Below are 19,663 nucleotides of genomic sequence, written 5' to 3'. Positions count from 1 at the left end.
GACCTTATGATATATTAATATAAAACTTTGTGTTTATTATATTAATTTAATTGCAAAATATATAACTTCATATAACCATATATCTCATCCAGTTTCATTCAGTTTAAATAGTTTTTAATCTGAATAAATATCCGTAATCTAATGTAAAGGTAATTTAAGAATTTGTTTTGGTCTTTTAAGTGGTTGTGACATGTAAGAGATTATTGCAATAATATCTCTAACTCGTCTTTCGTGTGATTAAAATGAGATCTAAGGCGCCTCCTATTCATTCTGACAGCAGCTGTCTGAGCTGTGATCCCATCAAAGATGGCTGCCCTGTAGACAGACGCTGCAGACAGCGTCCAATGAGGCGTCTACGTATATAAGTCTATTGTCATTCCAAAAACGTTAAAAAATAAACCACTGGACTTTGTTACCGAGTTTGAATACGTTTCACTTCCCATCAAGGAAACTTTTTCAATTCAAAAGTCTATGGTCACACCTCTGTCTATGGTCATAGCTCTACTGTTGTCACTTGGTTCATGTCTCCTTGTGTTCTTGTTGTTCCTTGTTCTTTCTCTTCCACAAATCATGTCAAAGTATTTAAGAAGCAGAAATGATTTCAAAAGATTTTATAAAGTTATTTCAACTAAAAAGCAACAAACATGTCAGTGAGTAAAAAGAGAGTAAAGGTACAATATTTTGTTTAATTGTTTTCCTGAGCATAGTTTTCACCTTTTTATGAGGATCCTATTTCCTTGGGTAGATCTGAAGTAATGATTAGATTTCCTTTGAGGACTGACTTGGTATTATTCTCTTTAAATTCTTTAATTAAGGAACAGTTTTCAGAGATGCTTCAATGGAAAACAGTGATCCTGTTATTAAAAGAAAGGGAACCAGAAATAATCCTTTTATAATATGCAGACACAAGAAAGGTGTGCTGCTGAGTCAAGACCAAAATCTGAAAGCAAATGTCTTAGGATATAAAGAAGAGATGGTTTCACAACTCATCTTTGTAGGCAGACTGGACAAAATCGAAAGCAAGACGCTACCATCTACCTCGGAGTTTTGATCCCAGCCTTCCTCTTCTTTGCTTTAAGACAAAACATTTGGTGAGCCATAGTGACTGGCAGGGATTATTGCTCTTTCAGTATTACCTATATGACCGTACATGAGCCCAGCTATGTTGGAACCGAGGAGCCGTGGGACAACTTCTGCATGGACACTGAGAGGCGTTACCGTCTGGGCAGCGAGGTCGCCAGCCTTTCTCGCTCCAACTCCTCAGAGAAGTACGAGACCCTGGAGAACCTCAATCGCAGCTTCAGACTCACCAACACTATCAAGTAAGCCCCCCTCCAAACAAAAGATGACACAATTTTTTCACTGTACTTTGATAAGTTATCATTACATTACATCAGCAAATTTAGTGATAGAGTCTGATGTAATATGTCCTACCCCTGTCCTCTCTTTAGATGCTGCCTCAAAGTCTCCAAGGTGGTCGCAATGTTTACAATTGTTGTCCTCTGCAGTGTGAGTAATTCAAAAGGTCATTTTAAGAAGCAAAAGGCAACATGCTAAAAAAATGTATATCAATGATTTAAGAAATTCGACATTTTTATCCATTCTGTTTTAATTTGTGGATTAAATTCTGATCACTGAGAGATTCTTCATAATTTTTTCCAAGAAATGTTTTTTTTTTTGTGGGGCAATTTGTTTGACTTAAGGCAATGTTTTAACAAAACCTTTAAATACATTTTTTTATTAAAAGATTTATAATGAGATGTGTTTTTTTTTGTATCTGGCTTTAGCTCTTCTTCAGTATGTATCCAGATCGGGACGTCCCCTGGAGGATGCTGGCGGTCTCTCCAACAGACAGCTTCTGTATCCTTTACTGGTGCAGCGCTGTTTTACACAGGTTGTCATAAACAGAACAGAGCTTTGTTAAAGTCACAGTGCTGTGAAGATGTATTGCACAGGGCACACCTTCATGGTGGATGCTCTAATTTTAGAAAAAAAAAAAAGAAAAATCTGCAAAGTCTAATACTCCAATAGTCCACATTTTTCTCTTGACTGTTTTCATCTCACAGCCATGAATGTGACAGACTTTCGTGATAATGCCTTGCTTAAGTTACAAGTTGCGGGGCCCTTTGCAGGAAGGGCCATGGACCCCACGAACCAGGAGTTCATCCTGATCCAGGTGGAGCAGGCTGAACAGCCGGGACAGAGGAGGAGGAGGACTCAGCAGGTGAGAGTGTTTATGAAAACATATCAGTATAAATGAATCATCATGATTAAAGGAAATAATAATAATTTTAATTCTGCCGTATGTTACTAGGTGACTTATAACTGGACCATTCCCCTTCACTCTGAGCGAAGTGACCAGATAGTGTCAACAAGAACCTTTGAGATGCTCAGCAGGTAATATAAGGAGTAGGGGTAGATTGTTTTTCTACTCCTTTTTGTTTTTCAGAATGGTATTTTTTGGGGTCACAAACCAAGATGTTTTGGAACCCTTGTGCATGAAGAGGAACACAGAAGACAAATCACGGAGAGCCAAGTTATAACTTTGCTTGAATAACTTGAACACCGTTCCAAGTTTTGAACACCTTGAAGAGCTAGATTCAACCCATTATCTTACAATGAAGAATATGCCACAACTGCAAACCTACAATGATGAAGCCATTAACCTACCGTAATCTGACACGGCTTAGAACAAGAGGAACCAGTTTTTGAGACAGACAGATTTCTCGAAAATATTGATTTAGAAATGGATCTGGAGTGAACAGGGAGGAAGACAGGACCCTCTGGTCTTATAGTTCAGTGCATCCCCAGAGGACAAGGTTGGATCCAGCCAATCGGCTGACAACAAGACACAGCGGGAGCCGCCCAGAAAGTCCCAGACGTTAAAGTCCCAGAGGTTGAAGGACAGGCAAGAGATCAGAGATGAGCAGACTAAGGAAGGTAGGATAATCCACAGGACGAAGCAAAAGCTGGTGTCGAGAACGTGCCCAGGATTTAGAGCCAGTAGATCAGAGATCCAAAGAGGTACCGAAGAGAAACGCAGGACGGAGTCACGAATCGGTTCCAGGTTTGGTACACAGGCAGAAATCCAGCAGAAGTCCAAAGACAGGTCAGGCTCAGAGGTCCAGAGGCAGAACAGGTCAGGATCAGGCATTTAGAAACACTTGGGTATGCTAGAGCACACCAGCCACAGAGTCGAATAATTTGGCACTGATAACTGGTTGAGGGCTGGTTAAGTAGAGGCTAGAGCAGGTGGAACAGATGAACGGTAATGAGAAACTGGGCGGAGCTAAGCAGGTAAATGAAATGAGTAATCAGATCAGTTATCAGCACCAAGATCATGAAAAAAGCGAGCATCAATTTGCAACAAGCCATTAAGATGACAGAATGAACAAGAATTTAGGTGACAGTTTTCTGGTCAGATATATAAATGGATAGAATGTTTTCTTACTTTCCTCTTAAAATCAAATAAAGATAATGACGTCTGGGGGTAAAGACAAGCAACATGTCCAGGGTGTACCTCGCCTCTCGCCTGCCAGAGTTAGGCACCAGCTCCACCACGACCCTGACAGGACTAAGTGGGAGAAAATGGATGGATGGATAACTTAAGCAGCATCTTGCTGAAATAACAAAAGTACAGAAGCTTTCTTAAGAAGTAATGTCTGCTCTGTCCCTTTCTGAGGACAACTTCACAGTCGATTGTCCAAATCAACAGCAGGATATTCATTCTCGTCCACTTAAATTTTTGTTCGTCTTCAAATATGCAATTGTATCCCCTTTTTTATTCACATCAAAGAGTATTGTTTTAATTCTATTTAGCAAAGCGGTTCACCAGCTCCCTGTATTCAGCTACTTGTCCATCTCTGATGCACCCAATGACTGCAGAGTCATCTGAGAATTTCTGCAAATGACAGGACTCTGTCTGGTACATAGTAAAAAGGAATAGTGAGAGTACTGTCCTCTGTGGTGCTCCAGTGTTACTGACTACCGTGGTCTGTTTGACAGGTGATTGTTGATGCCTTTAACTAAGACCTCTATAGTTCTTGCCAAAGTGTGTAAATCAGACTGAAAAGTATTAAATGCACTGGAGAAATCAAAGAAATTATCATCACGGTGCTGTCTGCCTTCTCTAAATGACAGTGGGTTTGTTGAAGAAGGAGTATAATGGCATTTTCAGCAAACTCTGTGGCTTTATGCAAACTGAAAGGAGTCCCAATAGTTGCTTGTATGTAGGCAAGTCAAATGAAATCTTTAAAGGACCTTCATCTTGATGTTTGGGTAAGAGGTTCATCACTATTGAGAAGTGATTGAAGAATTTTTTTTTTTGACTTTAACAAGGCGAGATGTTGTCCACAACACTGAAACCTTTTCTGCAGCAGGCTAAGTTTGTAAAGGTTCTGCAGAATCCCACAGAACTGATCTGGCCCTGACACCTTGTAAGCTGGTCTGAACTGATGGGAAGATGAATGTAGTTCTCAATCTCTGAAATAAACTTTCTTTAAAGGCGCGCAAAAAACTTTATTCAGTGTTTCAGAGCTTAAAATGTTCTATAGAAGAAGAAAAATGGGCAGGAACTGTAGCCATTAAACCTGTAAGATAGAGATACCTTGAGTAGAAATACCAATTATTGAGATTTTTGAGAAAAATTGTGCTAATGATTTAACACTTTTTCACGGGACAATTATGTGTAACCTTTTGATAGACTATTAAAATCCAGGAAAAAAAATTTTTATTCGCAAAGCACTAAGTTTTAACATTTGAATTCAGACCTAATAAAATAGACCCTTTCTCTGTTTGCAGAGGTGATGTTTAAACATGATCACAAACTGACATTATTCAAGTTGCTGCATATTTGCTCATAACATTGCATCCCACTGAAAAACAACCTGCAGCCCCAGTTCTGAAAGAATACAATGAAAGAAACTAATCCCCCATCATCTTGTGCTGTTTCATTTGTCAGTGACCCCATCGTCATCACAATTCAGGCCTTCCTGCAGGATAATGGCGTTGTGCCTCTGTCCATGACCCACCAATCGCTCTATGTTACGAAGGAGACGCAGGTGGCTATTGCTGGAATCATCCTGGCCGGGGTCTACGTTCTCATCATCTTTGAGGTAAATGGCCTGCTATGCTGCAGTGATGAACAGGTTTTCATCCACTGTCTGCGGCGCAGTTTGTAAAATGTCATCATAAAGCATTTACAACACAAAAAAATAAACCACAGAACCTGTAGCAAGACACCTGTGGTCTTATGAGGCCTTGTCTGCTGGGACACCTGCTGTTCTTCATGTGCAGATTGGGCATAACTGATTGTTCTTTCTGTTATCTTAATTCAACTAATGATGTGCTGAATACACCTGCACTGCTTACATGATGTTCCTGCACCGCTTAAGCTTTTCAGGCATTTGGATAAATGGTATTTAGTCACTGGAAAAATACCTATAGATTCATATATAAATCTATGTATAAGCAGTTTCAGATAAAGCAGTTTTTTAAGATTACATCATAAGCCTTATGGGAAATAAAAATATCTCCTCCATGCTTTATAGATCAGAAAGCTTGTTCACAGTCTACTCAATTCACAAGCGTTTTACCAAGGAAATGTCTTCTTCACAGTGGGAGGTATTTTCTATGCCTTTCGCAAAATAAGTGTACAGCACAAAACAGAGTGGCATTCATTGCAGAGCAATGTCTACTATGCTTTTTTTTAATTTATGATATAATAGTAAGGAAATATCCTTTATTATTGTTGTTTATTACAAATTAACTATATGTGCACTTTTAAAATAAACCAACTAATTGAACATAAATTTCAATACGCTATTACAGTAAAATCTGCTGTAGTATGAGCTGAAAGGCCATTATTTATTACGTTTACACCTGCTTGGTGTAAACTTAATTAATATAATAATATAATAATAATATTTTATTAATAATTAATAAAATAAAATATCTAAGATTGTCTTTAATAAAAGAAAAGAAAATGGCCTTGATTGGTTTGGATTTTTGGAAAATCCAGATGTCAGAACTACTCAGCCATGCATGTGTATCAAAGTCATGTGTATTTTGTTTATTAATACGTATTTTGTTTATTAATTTCATTTCACCCAAACAGAGGTCTTTTCTGTCATGCCCTGCCTGCATCTATTCCTTATACAAGGGGCGACAGTTGGATGCAGGAGTTTCAGTGTTGTTTTGTCCTTGGGCAAGACACTTCACCATCATTGCCTACTGATAGTGGTCAGTGGGCCCTGTGGCGCCAGTGTACGGCAGCCTTGCTGCAGTCAGTGGCTGCCAGGGTGGCTGGTGCTACAATGTAGTTTGCCATTCTCATTGTGTGAGTGTGTGCTTGCATGGATAAATGAATGAATGTAGTGTAATGTGTTTTGTTCAAGTCTCCTGATTTGAAAAAAAAAGTGATATAAGTACAAGTTATTAACCATTTTTACAATATACTGATATATACCATATACTGACCATACCTTCCATCTGTGTGCAGTGCTGCTGCAAATAGCAAATGCTTTTGGAATGTTCAAAATAAACCAAATCACAGTGACAGCCAGTAACACATGCAAAATCCTCATTCCCTTGTTTTCAACTTTCAACGTTCACACTGCAGCCTGAAGTGACCCAAATCCGATTTTTTGGCCCATATGCGACCTTTATCTGATCTTTTCATGGCTGCCTGAACAACACAGATCCGATTTTTTCCAATGTGACCCATGCCATTTGGCTATGTGTTCCTGACTTCGATACAGATCTGACAAATGCGACCTGGCCGTTCACACACAGGTCGCATTCACCCGACCTGAACACCATTAATACAGACAAAGGTCACTATTCTGGGTCTTGCTATGAAGAAGCGGCAAGAAAAACAACAACTAAGGCCTGTGATGTCATTGCGTCCTCTAGTGCGCATGCTGAACACTTGCGTTGTATGACTGGAGTTCACACAGGAGAGTGCATACAAGTGGCATATATTTGGAAATGTGAACTGCAACTCTAAAAAAATGGATTTCACAAAAAAAAAAATCAGAATTGAGCATCAAGGCCTGCAGTGTGAACGTAGCCTTAGGTCACCTGCAATGCACCCATTGATTGCACAAGCAATTCAGCTTTTTTTACTTCAGATCTTAGCAGATCTGACCCTTAGAGTTCCACAGGTACGCATAAGTTATTCGTCTTCATTGCCCATCCGCAATTAGAAGTAATTAAAAAAGCTGATCTCTCTGATCCTGATGAGACATAAACTCACCCAGCTGTTCCAGGAAAAGAACATCTTGAAAGGTGACAACAAAGTTATGGACTGCACAGATGCCATCGGTGCTAATGTCACTTTCACTGTCAGAGGCTATCGTTGAAAGTCTTTGGTATCATTTCTTTCTTTCTTTAGTGCCGATGGCTGTCGGATTTGATCAAGCTTTGCCTGTATAATCTGTATCAGTTTGTCTAAGACTAAAGAATTAGCTTTTTTCCATTGCCTGAAGAGGACCGGTCACAAACTTCGTAATGAGACAGAGCTTATATGTTTTATCATTCAGTACATTGTTATGTCAGAACAAATACAGTATCCTAGATTGGATACTAACTGGGTTCTCCATGGAAACTTTCATAGAAGGCCAATTTAAAGAGCCCAATTTCCATTTTATCTTACCTGACAAGACAAAGAGAGGAGCCTTTGTTCTTCTTCTCCTCGCTTATTATTTCAACTGATCTATTTCAGACAGTCTACAGATTATTATCAATAATATAGCCTAGATTGATTAAAGACTATGGATATTATGGTTAAGATAATTTAGATTTCTAATGAGAGTAATATGAATGTTCTGTGCCATTCGCCTGTGCTATATTAATTTTAATAAAAAATGCTTTCTCTTCATTTGATAAGGTGGCACACTTCTACAGTTAAAAGATTCATTATTGCATTAAGTTTGCTGAAATTATTCTACAAGGAATATATATATATATATATATATATATATATATATATATATATATATATATATATATATATATAATGACAAAGTTTGGGCACTCCTATTAATCTTCATTGTTTTTATTTCTAAATATTTGGGTGTTTGCAACAACTATTTCAGTTTGATATATCCAATAACTGATGGATACGGTAATATTTCAGTATTGAATTGAGGTTTATTGGACTAACAGAAAATGTGTATTATGCATTAAAACTAAATTTGAAAGGTGTAAAAATATGGGCACCTCAGCACAAAAAGAGACATTAATATTTAGTATCTCCTCTTTTTTGCAAAAACAACAGCCTCAAGTGGCTTCCTGAAGCTTTGAATGAGTTCCTGGATCATGGATGAAGAGATTTCTCACCATTCTTCTTTGTAAAACAATTCCAGTTAAGTTAAGTTTGATGGTCGCTGAGCATGGACAGCCTGCTTCACATCATCCCACAGATGTTCAATGATATTCAGGTCTGGGGATTGGGATGGCCATTCCAGAACATTGGAATTGTTCCTCTGCATGAATGCCTGAGTAGATTAGTGGTGTTTTGGATCATTGTCCTGCTGAAATATCCATCCTTAGGGTAACTTCAACTTCATAACTGATTCTTTAACATTATTCTCAATAATCTGCTGATATTGAATGGAATCCATGCGACCATAAACTTTAACAAGATTCCCAGTGCCAGCTTTGGCAACGCAGCCTTAAAGCATGATTGAACCTCCCCCTAATTTTACAGTGGGTAGCAAGTGTTTTTCTTGGAACGCTATTTTTTTGCAGCCATGCATAACGCCTTTTTTGTGACCAAACAACTCAATCTTTGTTTCATCAGTCCACAGGACCTTATTCCATAATGAAGCTGGCTTGTCCAAATGTCCTTTTGCATACCTCAGCGATTCTGTTTGTGGCGTGCTTGCAGAAAAGGCTTCTGTAAGAGCAAGATGATGCTTCAGGTCTTTGCAGGTAGTCTGTGGGTTGGAGGTGGTCTGTGGGTTGGAGCTGGTCTGTGGGTTGGAGCTGGTCTGTGGGTTCTCCTTGACCATTCTCACCATTCCTCTTCTCTGCCTCTCTGATATGTTTCTTGGCCTGCAACGTCTGGGCTTATTAAGAACTGTCCATGTGGTCTTCCATTTCCTTACAATGTTCCTCACAATGGAAACTGACAGTTTAAATCTCTTTAACAACTTTTTGTATCCTTCCCCAGAACGACTATGTTGAACAATGTTTGTTTTCGGATCATTTGAGAGTTTTTTTTTTGAGGCGCCCATGATGAATCTTCATTGGAGATTCAAACAGAAGAACAACTTGCAACTGGCCACCTTAAATACATGTTATCATGATTGGATACACCTGGCTATGAAGTTTAAATCTTAATGAAGTTACCAAACCAATTTTGTACTTCAGTAAGTCAGTGAAAAGTAGTTAAGGGTATTCAAACCAATAAAATGATTAGGGTACCCAAAGTTTTGCACCTGTCAAGCTTTGTTTTAATGCATATTGCACATTTTCTTTTAGTCCAATAAACTTCAATTCAATAGATAAACATTACCGTGTCCGTCAGTTATTAGATATCAAACTGAAATATGTGCTGCAAGCCCCCAAATACTTAGAAATAAAAATAATGAAGATTAATAGGGGTCCCCAAACTTTTTTATATGACTGTATGTTTGTAATAAAACTTCATAAGGGTTCAAACAATATATAAAAACATGTAAAAAACCAAAAAAAGACAGAAATGGACGACAGTTTTGCTGTACAAAACAAGCTAATATATGCTGTTAATCTTTTAATATCTAAAAGCGACAGATCTTTCCTCTTTGAAAAAAATAATGAGGATTATATCAGCATTGAAATAAAGAGATCATTTAGCTTACTACTTTGCAGCCATTCTTTACCATCCACATGCTTAATCATTTGATGTATTCTGCTTCATTGGCTGTCTTGATAGAACCTGTTCAAGCTAGATGACTTTGAAAAGCAATATTCTGTTTCTGTTTGTCCTTGATGTTCAAAAACTAACTGACTTCTATTACAGCCTGATAATGATCAGGATTTACTTGGTGTGAACTTAATGCTCCTGAAGTAAATTGGTTCCTTTACTGAGGATGTCTGAAACACTGAGATGCAATATGCATGTGGGGAAATTGAAACAGATAAAGTAAAGACAAATGGGTCACAGGGAATATTGCCAGCAGGAAGACATAAATATTAACCTACCGTATACAATATAAATTATATCACAGTAAGAATAAAAAAACATAAAATACTTCAGTAGCAGGATTTACAAACACACTGTCAGCCAAACCAATAAAAAATCCCCTACTAGAAGCCAGCAATATTTTGACCATATTTACTGTTGGTACATGCAACCATAAATGCTATAAATTTACAATATTTACTGATCTAAATGTTTAATAAGTACTAAAACTGTTTCCATTTTATCTGGGTTATATCTCCTGTTTTTTCTTCACTGTGACCAGTTGCTCAAACACAGTATTTAAGTCAAATAGCTTAGACATTTTGTTAGTGATGACTGGTTTGATGTCAAAGGTATACAAATATAATCTTGTAAAAAAAAATAGGCTTATATGATGTTGTGTAAATTTAGTGTGTGTTCTTTTGGTTCAGTTGTCAAATTTCTTTAAATTGCCACACTCTCTTCAACCCAATATAACATTTTAAAACCTATATCTAAATAGTATATTATATATTATATATTATAAATTTATTTCTACATCCAATATCTATATATGAATGTTATATCTGTATGTAAATTTTATATTTTTATTTAAATCAATATCTGTAAACTAAATCTTAAATTTAAATCTTAAATCTAAATAAACATCTTAGATCTATCTATATATATATATATATATATATATATATTTCAAATCTTTAATCTAAATGTTAAATCTAAATATATGTTCGAGATCTAAATATATATATATATATCTTTAATTTCAATGTTAAATCTCCATCCAAACATGTGTCTGTTTTAATGTTAAATCTAAATCTAATTATACATCTCATATCTAAATATAGATCTTAAATCCTATTACAAACAGTGTTTTAATCTCATTAATAAAACCTATTAGGTTGTTTTCAATATAAATTTAAAGTCAACATGTGATCTAGCAAAATCCTAAGAAAATAAAATGTCATGAAAACTTCACTTCCAATATCAGAAAATTGAATTTGTCATTTCGTACTTTAAAATGTTCATAACATAAAGGAGATGCTTAACCCCCATTGACTGCAATATATTCTGGAAAATAAGCAATAGGAGGTTGTAGGCTATATTTTTTTATGTCAACCAATGAACCAAATTTCATTTGAGCAAACAACATTTTTAGGCAACATTTTTAGGCAGAGATGGTGCATGGCCACTTATTAAAATATGTTCCCATTGGTAAACTGTTCACAATGTTTGAAGTTCAAAAACCAGCGTTAAGTTGTGGATGTTTCCAATTTTCAGATTGTGCATCGCACTCTGGCAGCCATGTTGGGATCCTTAGCAGCCATAGCGGCGTTGGCCATCATTGGTAATGTAAGTGTCTTCATTTTCTCATCTGTTAAGGTAGTACGACCTAAAACCTGTTAAGGTTAAAATCTGATTGGTGCCAAATAATTATACAACAATCATTACCGTTTTTACCTCACATGACATATTGTCCGCTGGGGTAAACTTTTGTAATGTGGTTTTAAAACTAAACAAATAATATATCATCCTTAAACAAAGGAGCAAAAGCTTTCATTGTTTAAATGATATTATTTTAAACAACTTTACGGTATACTTTATTTCCCCTATTCCCTATTACAGCTGAAATTTAATGAGGAACATATGTCCTAATTATCTAAGTTATGAAAACAACATTTTATTTAGAAGTCAATCTGAGATAAAATGTGTTTTTCTATCATGATCTAAAACTTTACACCCATTTCAGATGTGATCAACCATTAAATGAGTGTTATTAGCATTTATCAGTCTCAAATAAAGGCTTCAGATTGTGCCTTCTCTACCATAGGTTTCCTATTGCTAATAATATGCAACCTATTATAGATAGCATTATTATTTACAATTTTCCTACTTTATACTTCTAATCTACTTTATTTACAATATATTAACTTTTTTTAAATCTGCATTTTAAAGCTTTAATTCGAATGTATTCCAAAAGTCTCAGTAATATCAATTTAATGTGGTGTTTAAAAGAACTCAATTGATGGGATATGAGATTTTTTGTTTATGCTTTTTTGATATGAGTGACATGCAGATCAATTCATATACAATAGATGAAGAACTACTATTATTATGTTCAAAGTACTGAAATGCACCTCAGTCAATGACGTGGGTAGCAAACAAAAATGACCTCAGCGTTAGGATTAATCTGGTGATAACAACCTACTGATCCCACTATTAGGTAGGAGACACAATCTGAAGCCATTCTATGGGACTGAGAACCGCTAATCACAGCCATATAATGGGCTGATGACATCCAAAGCAGCGGAATTTAAATGTGACCACATTCAATTTCTGCATTTTTCCTTAAGCTTCAATACCCCCCATCCTTGCATTGTTTATATGTCTTTGCAAGCTAGCTACAAACTAAGGCTTCCATAGAATTTCTTCATTCCATAGAAATTCCATATATATGCTTACAGTATGTTACAGTGATATAGAACCAGCAGAACTGCCACAGATATGTTGCAGCAATTAACCAATTACATTACTCTTCCATGCAGATGCTTTGTCTGCACCGTTGCAAAATGAAAGCCTGAACTGGTTCCAAACAAAAGGAGCCTGACCTTTCTAATTGATTCATCTTATTGTATTAGGGTGTGCTCATGCACTTAGGACAGAGCAATTGAATGTCGTCTACATAACAAAACAAAAGCAACCAAATAAGTTTCTCATTAATTAAGCACCCATACCGTTGTGCCAGAACACTCCTGCTATAGGAAATTGTGTGATATTTATTGACATATCTGATGCTGATTTGTTAAAATTTGTGTTGCGGCGGTGCCATTTTTTGGCCCGGATCCCGACACCTGATACCTGGCTGTGCAGTATCGGCCGATACCATCTGTTACAAATTAATGTGTGTGTGTATATATGAAGAACTGCATACTACTTGGATGTTAAATAATTGCCATCATGGCTTTGTCACGCTGCTGCCTACCTTTGTGAAGCAGGAAAAAGACAAATACAAAGTGAATCCAGTAGAACTTTTTGTTGCCTACCTGGAATGGGTGACAATACTTGAATAAACTTTTGGCTCTCGAAATGGTATCGATACCCTATTTGCTGGTACTCACCGATACTGATACCACCATTTTAGTGCTGAATCAGGGCCCCGGCCGATTATGATATCGGTGCAACATTGATTAAAAAGTTTTGCTTTTTTTCTCTCAGGAAAATGTTTTGATAGGACTTAATAATCTTTAGTGCGTTCGTCTTTCACAGAGACCCAGTCTGGTTACCGTGGTGGAGTGGATCGACTATGAGACACTGGCTCTTCTGTTTGGCATGGTGAGATGCTCCTCACATGTTTTTTTTTTTACATAAAAAAGGAGTTTTTGTGAGACTTTGGAAAATGTCCCCCTTAACGCATCTGAGTTAAGAAATTACTTCCATTCTTTTAGAATAATTGGGATTTAATTTAAATGAAATCCATTTTTGCTACCACACAATTCATGCTAAAGTGTTTCCTCTGCTGCTGGCATGTGTGTTACCATACTGTATATGTTGACATCTACATTTTAAGTTTGCTTCATTTGATCAACAGCAGTGACAACATAAAAAATAAATAAAGGTGACATGTGTTTTCATTTAGATTTTTTTTTCAATGTGACCTTCGTCTTCACAGATGGTGCTGGTTGCCATTTTTTCAGAGACTGGCTTCTTTGATTACTGTGCAGTGAAGGTGAGTTCATTGAATAATTATAAGTAGGTTTATATTGTTAATGAATATAATGCTGCTGGCATTCGGGAAAATCAATGCTTTGAAAATGTAGTTTTGTATTATTTAAAGGATTTATACCCTGTTAATTTAACTGCAAAACCCCTGAAATACTATAGGTTAAATTAGTTTAATTGTTGATTTTTTTTCATAGCATTTTGAGTTTATATTTCAATGATTCAATTTACTTCATGGTGTGAGAAGGATTGATTTTCTGATTCTACAGAGCAAGAAGCTATCAGGATATCATGTGACTAGTGAATATGAACCCAAAAAAAAAATTTAAATTAAATTGCTAAGTTGGTCTGTACATCTTTTCCCTTTAAATGAAAACATGCTTATGTATATTTTTAACACACTGATGGATACATAAGCTATACATATATAAAACTGTGAGATATGGTACGCACCTACAAGCTATAAGTTGAAATGCCTTTACAGCACAACTTTAAAATGTTAAGATATTGTTTCCTTTAACCATAATGCTATTGAAAAAATGATATACTTGAACTGGGGGGTGTCAAAATCCATGCCTCAAAGAGCAGTGTCCCACAACTTTAAATGTAGCCCTAAAGCTAAAAAAAGAATGAAATGACTGAATTACTTCTTCATTCACCTCAGCTCTACAGTCCTGGTAAACATCTTATTATAGGTCTTATTTGAGGTTTTGTTGCCATAAAGACTGATCAGATTACAGGATATTGAAACTTGGACTGGAGTTTAACACCTGTGAACCATGGGCGTAGTTTTGCATAGGGACCATAGGGACATGTCCTTACCAAAATTTCGGACCGACCCACTTGACCCTACCAACAATTAGATGTGAATAACATGTTTATAATTTACAATACAGCTTTGTTGCAGCAGCAGAGGGGATGGAGAATATTGATAGACGAAAACATTTTTGTTTATATATTTTTTTACAATGGTATTGTAATGGAATTGGTGTAATTCCTACTCTAAGTGGGTCGCTCAGTGAGCTAAAGACATGTTTTAGAGTCTCTATATACCAGTTAACGATTAATCGATTACTAAATTTGTTGACATTTCAATAATCGATTATTCCAATGAATTGTTTCAGCCCAAGATAAAATACATGATATGGGTTAAATAGAGTAACTATACAATAAATTAATTTGGTGTCCCTTGAATCTATTATTTTGCTTTGTTTCATGATAGAGAGAGAATATTTAAAAGATAAATGTGGGTTTTACCTCTGCACAATTGTATATCTTCAAAAGAAAAACAGGATAAATACACATATAACAGACATATTTAGACTATATTTTTTTAAATAGGCACAGATTTACTTTCTGTAGTTGCTGGTAATTTCAAATGCAAACCTTTTCAAAGTGGAAAAAGTTATAATTCCTCATTCATCAGAGCCGATGACGCTTCAAACATTGATAAAAAGAATCTAGTGTGTGTAGTGCTTATACATTTTTCACAAATGTAGCAAGAAATGTTGCTTAACTCTTTAAACAAAATACACCCTGATTTTCATGTCAAGCATAAAAAACAGAGCATGAAAAATTTTGCATAGGACCAATTACATCAGACCAATAGTGTCCCTACCAAAGTTGAAATCAAACCTACGCCCTTGCTGTGAACTAAACTGCGACAAAACTGATGCCTTCATGTTTTCCACTAATTAAATTTTAAGCATGAAATCCATGAGGGGGCATGTAGGTGGTGCAGTGGTTAGCAAGGAGGCCTTGGTCCTCGATGTTGCTGACCAGGGTTCGAATCCAGCCTGCGTTCCTTTTGCCACATGTCTCTCCCCCTTCTCTCGTGCCCCCTTTCCTGTTGGCCTACTGTCAGAAAAACAAGCCACTAGTGCCATAAAAGCTCTAAATAAGTTATTATTATAGTTAATATTAAGCTGTTATTATTATAGTTGTTATTATTATACATTATTTGCTACTTGTAGGCATCTTGAAACGCATCATAGATGTACCAGAACTTTAAGCTTCCTAAAGGTGTCATGGTTTTGGTTCTGTACAAGTTTTGTCTCTGAGTTTTCATTGGTCTTATTTCTATTCTTGTATTCTAGTTACTTTTGATTGTATTTGAGTTCTTAGATATTTATTTTTTTGCCCTGTTGTGTCAGTCTCCTTTTCCCTAGCTCCCTTCTTGCCTCCTCTGTTCACACCTGCTCCCAATCTGCTAATTAGCCTGGTCTTTGTTGTCTCTCCCATTTATTCTCCTCCTGTTCAGTCACTCTTTGCTAGTTTGTTGTTTTTTCTTTTCCCCCTTGTTGTGAGTATTCCTGGTTTTCAGTATTGTGGGATTTTTGTAGATTTATTTTATGTGGATTTTTGCTTCTGTTACATGTTTTTTTAATCAAATCTTCAAAACCACTTCAGCTTTGTGTCTGCATTTGGGGACTGTCAAACCTCCACCCAACCGTGACAAAAGGATTACGGACCCCTTCTATTCACTCTTTCAACTTCTGTAGTTTTACTATTGAGATGATCACATCATCTGCATAGATTATGGCAAAAAAAAAAAAGGAAAAAAAAAAATAGGAACCAGCACATTTCTGCTTTATTGAATAGTTGAATGGACTTATTTCACCTCAGGGTCTTAAACCAAAGTCCTCTCATAGTCCTAAAAATCAGCTATAAGATATAGATCTATAACGAGAGAGTATTGATTTCTAGACTCTTACACCTCACCTGTAGAACAAGCTTTCATTTTTTTTATTTTTATGCTGTACTCAATGTCCAGACTCATTTAAAAAGCAACCAAATATATTGCTATTCAACATTGACAGTTTTAACCTAATACATTTATAATACTGAATAAATGTCCCATGTTGAAATTTTTCTTTACTATTTGAGCTTAACAGTGATTTAAAGATGAAGATGCTGCATGTTTATCTTTTGCTGTATTGATTCAGAGTTCTTCTGCTAGATCGTGGGGGGTCTGCAACCTTAAAATGTTTTTTTATTTAGTTAATGTATCAAAAAATTTATTTCCCCATCATGCTTTTTTTTTCTTTTCTTTTTTTTTTTTAGAAATCTTTTAAAACATCACATTACATTGGTTGTAACATTCACATATACCAACTTGTGCTATTTGTTTGTGTTTTTTAGTTAATTTGTCTTTTTAAACTTAATTCATAAAATTTTTTTTCCTCAACAAAAGCCGACACGGCACAACATAATAGCTTCCCCCTCATCCATAAGGTCAAATTAACACACAAACCACACATGAATTCAAATGGTTATAGTTGTAATTGTGAATTAAGAAAGTTTTTAATGTAACTATGTTTTTTGTACTTTCTCTTCATTGTGATTTTTTCATCTTAGAAACATATTTACTATAACAAGGTTTAGTCCTTCTTGAAAAAAGTTATAATTATTTAACAAGGCGGGCACTAGGTGGAGACATTAAACTCCCTCGACCCAGAACAAACTATCTAAAATTCACAGTGTGTTATAGAGCCATATATCACTGGAACCAACTGCCAATAACCACGCGAAGAGTCCAGAACAGAACAAGCTTCAAAAAGATACTGTCTTCAGAACTACTGCAGATGATATGATGAACTGACCTGTGTATATATGTTGTATATTTCTACTCTTTTTCATGTTCCTATTATTTCCTAATGTGCAACTTGTGCAATTTTTTAATGGTTTGTTCATAATGTAATGTAATTTCTTTATGTGAGGACCCCAGGAAGATTAGTGACCATTTATTTGGCAGCTAATGGGGATCCTAATAAAACTAAACTAAACTAAACAAGGAACAATCCTAGATTCATCCAGTCATCCTGAATGACTTCACTTATTGCTTTATTCTTGTCTTATTCTTGATATTTTCTTTTCCTTGGTAGGCCTACCAGTTATCTAGAGGAAGGGTGTGGCCTATGATCATCATCCTGTGTCTGATTGCTGCAATCCTATCTGCTTTCCTGGATAACGTCACCACTATGATGCTTTTCACCCCTGTCACCATAAGGTAGAGCATAGAAACAAGTAAAAAAGGATCCTCCGTCCCTCCCTCCCTCATGTTTGAACTGGTTTGTTTTGAATACATGCTGGCTGCCCCAATTCTTAGGATGGTCAACTGAGCTCAATCTACAATTCAGCACAAATATCCATGTCCTAGCTCGTTATCAGCTTTGCAATAGTGTGGATATTTAGGAGTTATGCTTTCATCTTCAAATGTCCTTTTTAAATCCCTGTATTCCTGTCCCTTAGCCTATGTAATGTAATCAAGGACTATTCTGCCTCTGTGTGATTTTGCAGGTTGTGTGAGGTGCTTAATCTAGACCCCAGACATGTCCTGATTGCAGAAGTAATCTTCACCAACATCGGAGGGGCCGCCACAGCTGTCGGAGATCCACCCAATGTGATTATAGTATCAAACCAGGGCCTGCGCAGAGAAGTAGGCACTTTCACAGCTCTCTAAGCTTAAACACACAGTGAAGCGCCCAAACAGCTCAGCTCAGTGTAATCTGACACATAAACTGAACACCCTAAGAGCACTTACATTGTGCGTTATGTGTGTGATGGTTAAATGGAAATTGCTGATTTATCTGTGCAGATGGTTTAGGGTTAAAGAATGACGTATCCATAAAGCAGTAAATTAGTCCTTGTCATTCTGAAGGCTGGTCAAGGCACAGGTGGGTTGAGCCAAACTAAAGCACAGTCTTCATAAAGATGAGCAGACAGACGTGCCAATCAGATTGGAAGGCAGAAAGCTAAACTGAATAAGCATGGAAGAGGAAGTGAGGTTTTCAAGCTCTATGCCCTAACCACTAGACCACCACTCCCAATTATAGTTCTGTTGGCAGCCAATTGAAAATAAGGAACTTTATGGTCACAAATTCGATATGCAGTTGCAGTAAAACGTTTTTACACACTGATAGGCAGTAATGTCCTAATGTTATTTTTTCCATTATTTAACCATTTTGTTCCTGGTTTGAAAAATTATCAAATCTTTAACTTCAATTAGATGATCAATATAACTGTTATCGTTTTATGTTGACCATTGTACTTATAAGAATATCAGGCTTGAGATTTGATTGCTTTTCTTGGCAGGAATGGCTTAATATGTTTGAAGTGTTGTGGAAAAAATTTCTGAAAAAAGCTTGTTTTAGTTGCTCTATTTTCTAACCTATTTCTTTTCCTATGGTGGGTTATTTTAAGATTTTCACTCAGGGATTGTGTGGCCTTGCAGGTAAAACAAACTAAGTGAAAACCTTTTTTCAGTGAATACCATAAATCAAGATATGAAATAAGAGAAATCTAAATTTTCTGACCACACTCCCATAATTGCTGTCTATTAAATAGTTTATACATGTGTTATGGATTAATATGTAAACCCATTATAACTCATTCACAAGTGTTTATTATACATCAATTAAGGATGAGCATGAGACAAAACAATAATTCCTGCCAAATAACGAGTCTAAGTTTTATATATATATATATATATATATATTCAATCTACAGTAGCTTCTTTACTTAAATTAAAATTTGAGACTGACTTACTGCATTAAAAGCATAGTAAACATTTGCAAACATTGAAATAAACACTTATGAATGAGTCATAAAATGTTTACCTATAAATGAATATATTTTTATAAACTGTTTATAAGCCATCAATAAGTGAAGCCATATTGTAAGCTGGTACCAAACTACCATTTCCATCCATCCATCCATCCGTCCATCCGTCCATCCATCCATCCATCCATCCATCCATCCATCCATCCATCCATCCAT

The 19,663-nt window shown here is 36.1% G+C and overlaps 1 protein-coding gene across 1 annotated transcript in view; it reads left to right on the top strand.

The window, feature by feature from the left end:
• oca2 (oculocutaneous albinism II) overlaps positions 1-19,663 on the top strand; it is a 57,371-nt gene that overhangs the window by 821 nt on the left and 36,887 nt on the right. The window contains exons 2-12 of the mRNA XM_015398917.1: positions 1,131-1,322; positions 1,452-1,509; positions 1,788-1,860; positions 2,067-2,224; positions 2,315-2,397; positions 4,961-5,114; positions 11,447-11,518; positions 13,433-13,498; positions 13,836-13,892; positions 17,770-17,894; positions 18,185-18,323. Of these exons, the coding sequence (XP_015254403.1) occupies positions 1,141-1,322; positions 1,452-1,509; positions 1,788-1,860; positions 2,067-2,224; positions 2,315-2,397; positions 4,961-5,114; positions 11,447-11,518; positions 13,433-13,498; positions 13,836-13,892; positions 17,770-17,894; positions 18,185-18,323 (1,167 nt within the window). The 5' untranslated portion in view covers positions 1,131-1,140. The remainder of the gene's footprint in view (positions 1-1,130; positions 1,323-1,451; positions 1,510-1,787; positions 1,861-2,066; positions 2,225-2,314; positions 2,398-4,960; positions 5,115-11,446; positions 11,519-13,432; positions 13,499-13,835; positions 13,893-17,769; positions 17,895-18,184; positions 18,324-19,663) is intronic.

Source organism: Cyprinodon variegatus, unplaced genomic scaffold, assembly GCF_000732505.1.
Source record: "Cyprinodon variegatus isolate N-32 unplaced genomic scaffold, C_variegatus-1.0 Scaffold972, whole genome shotgun sequence".
NCBI classification, from domain to species: domain Eukaryota; kingdom Metazoa; phylum Chordata; class Actinopteri; order Cyprinodontiformes; family Cyprinodontidae; genus Cyprinodon; species Cyprinodon variegatus.
The sequence above is the reverse complement of the archived record's forward strand: the minus strand, read 5'-3'. Positions and strand labels throughout refer to the sequence as shown.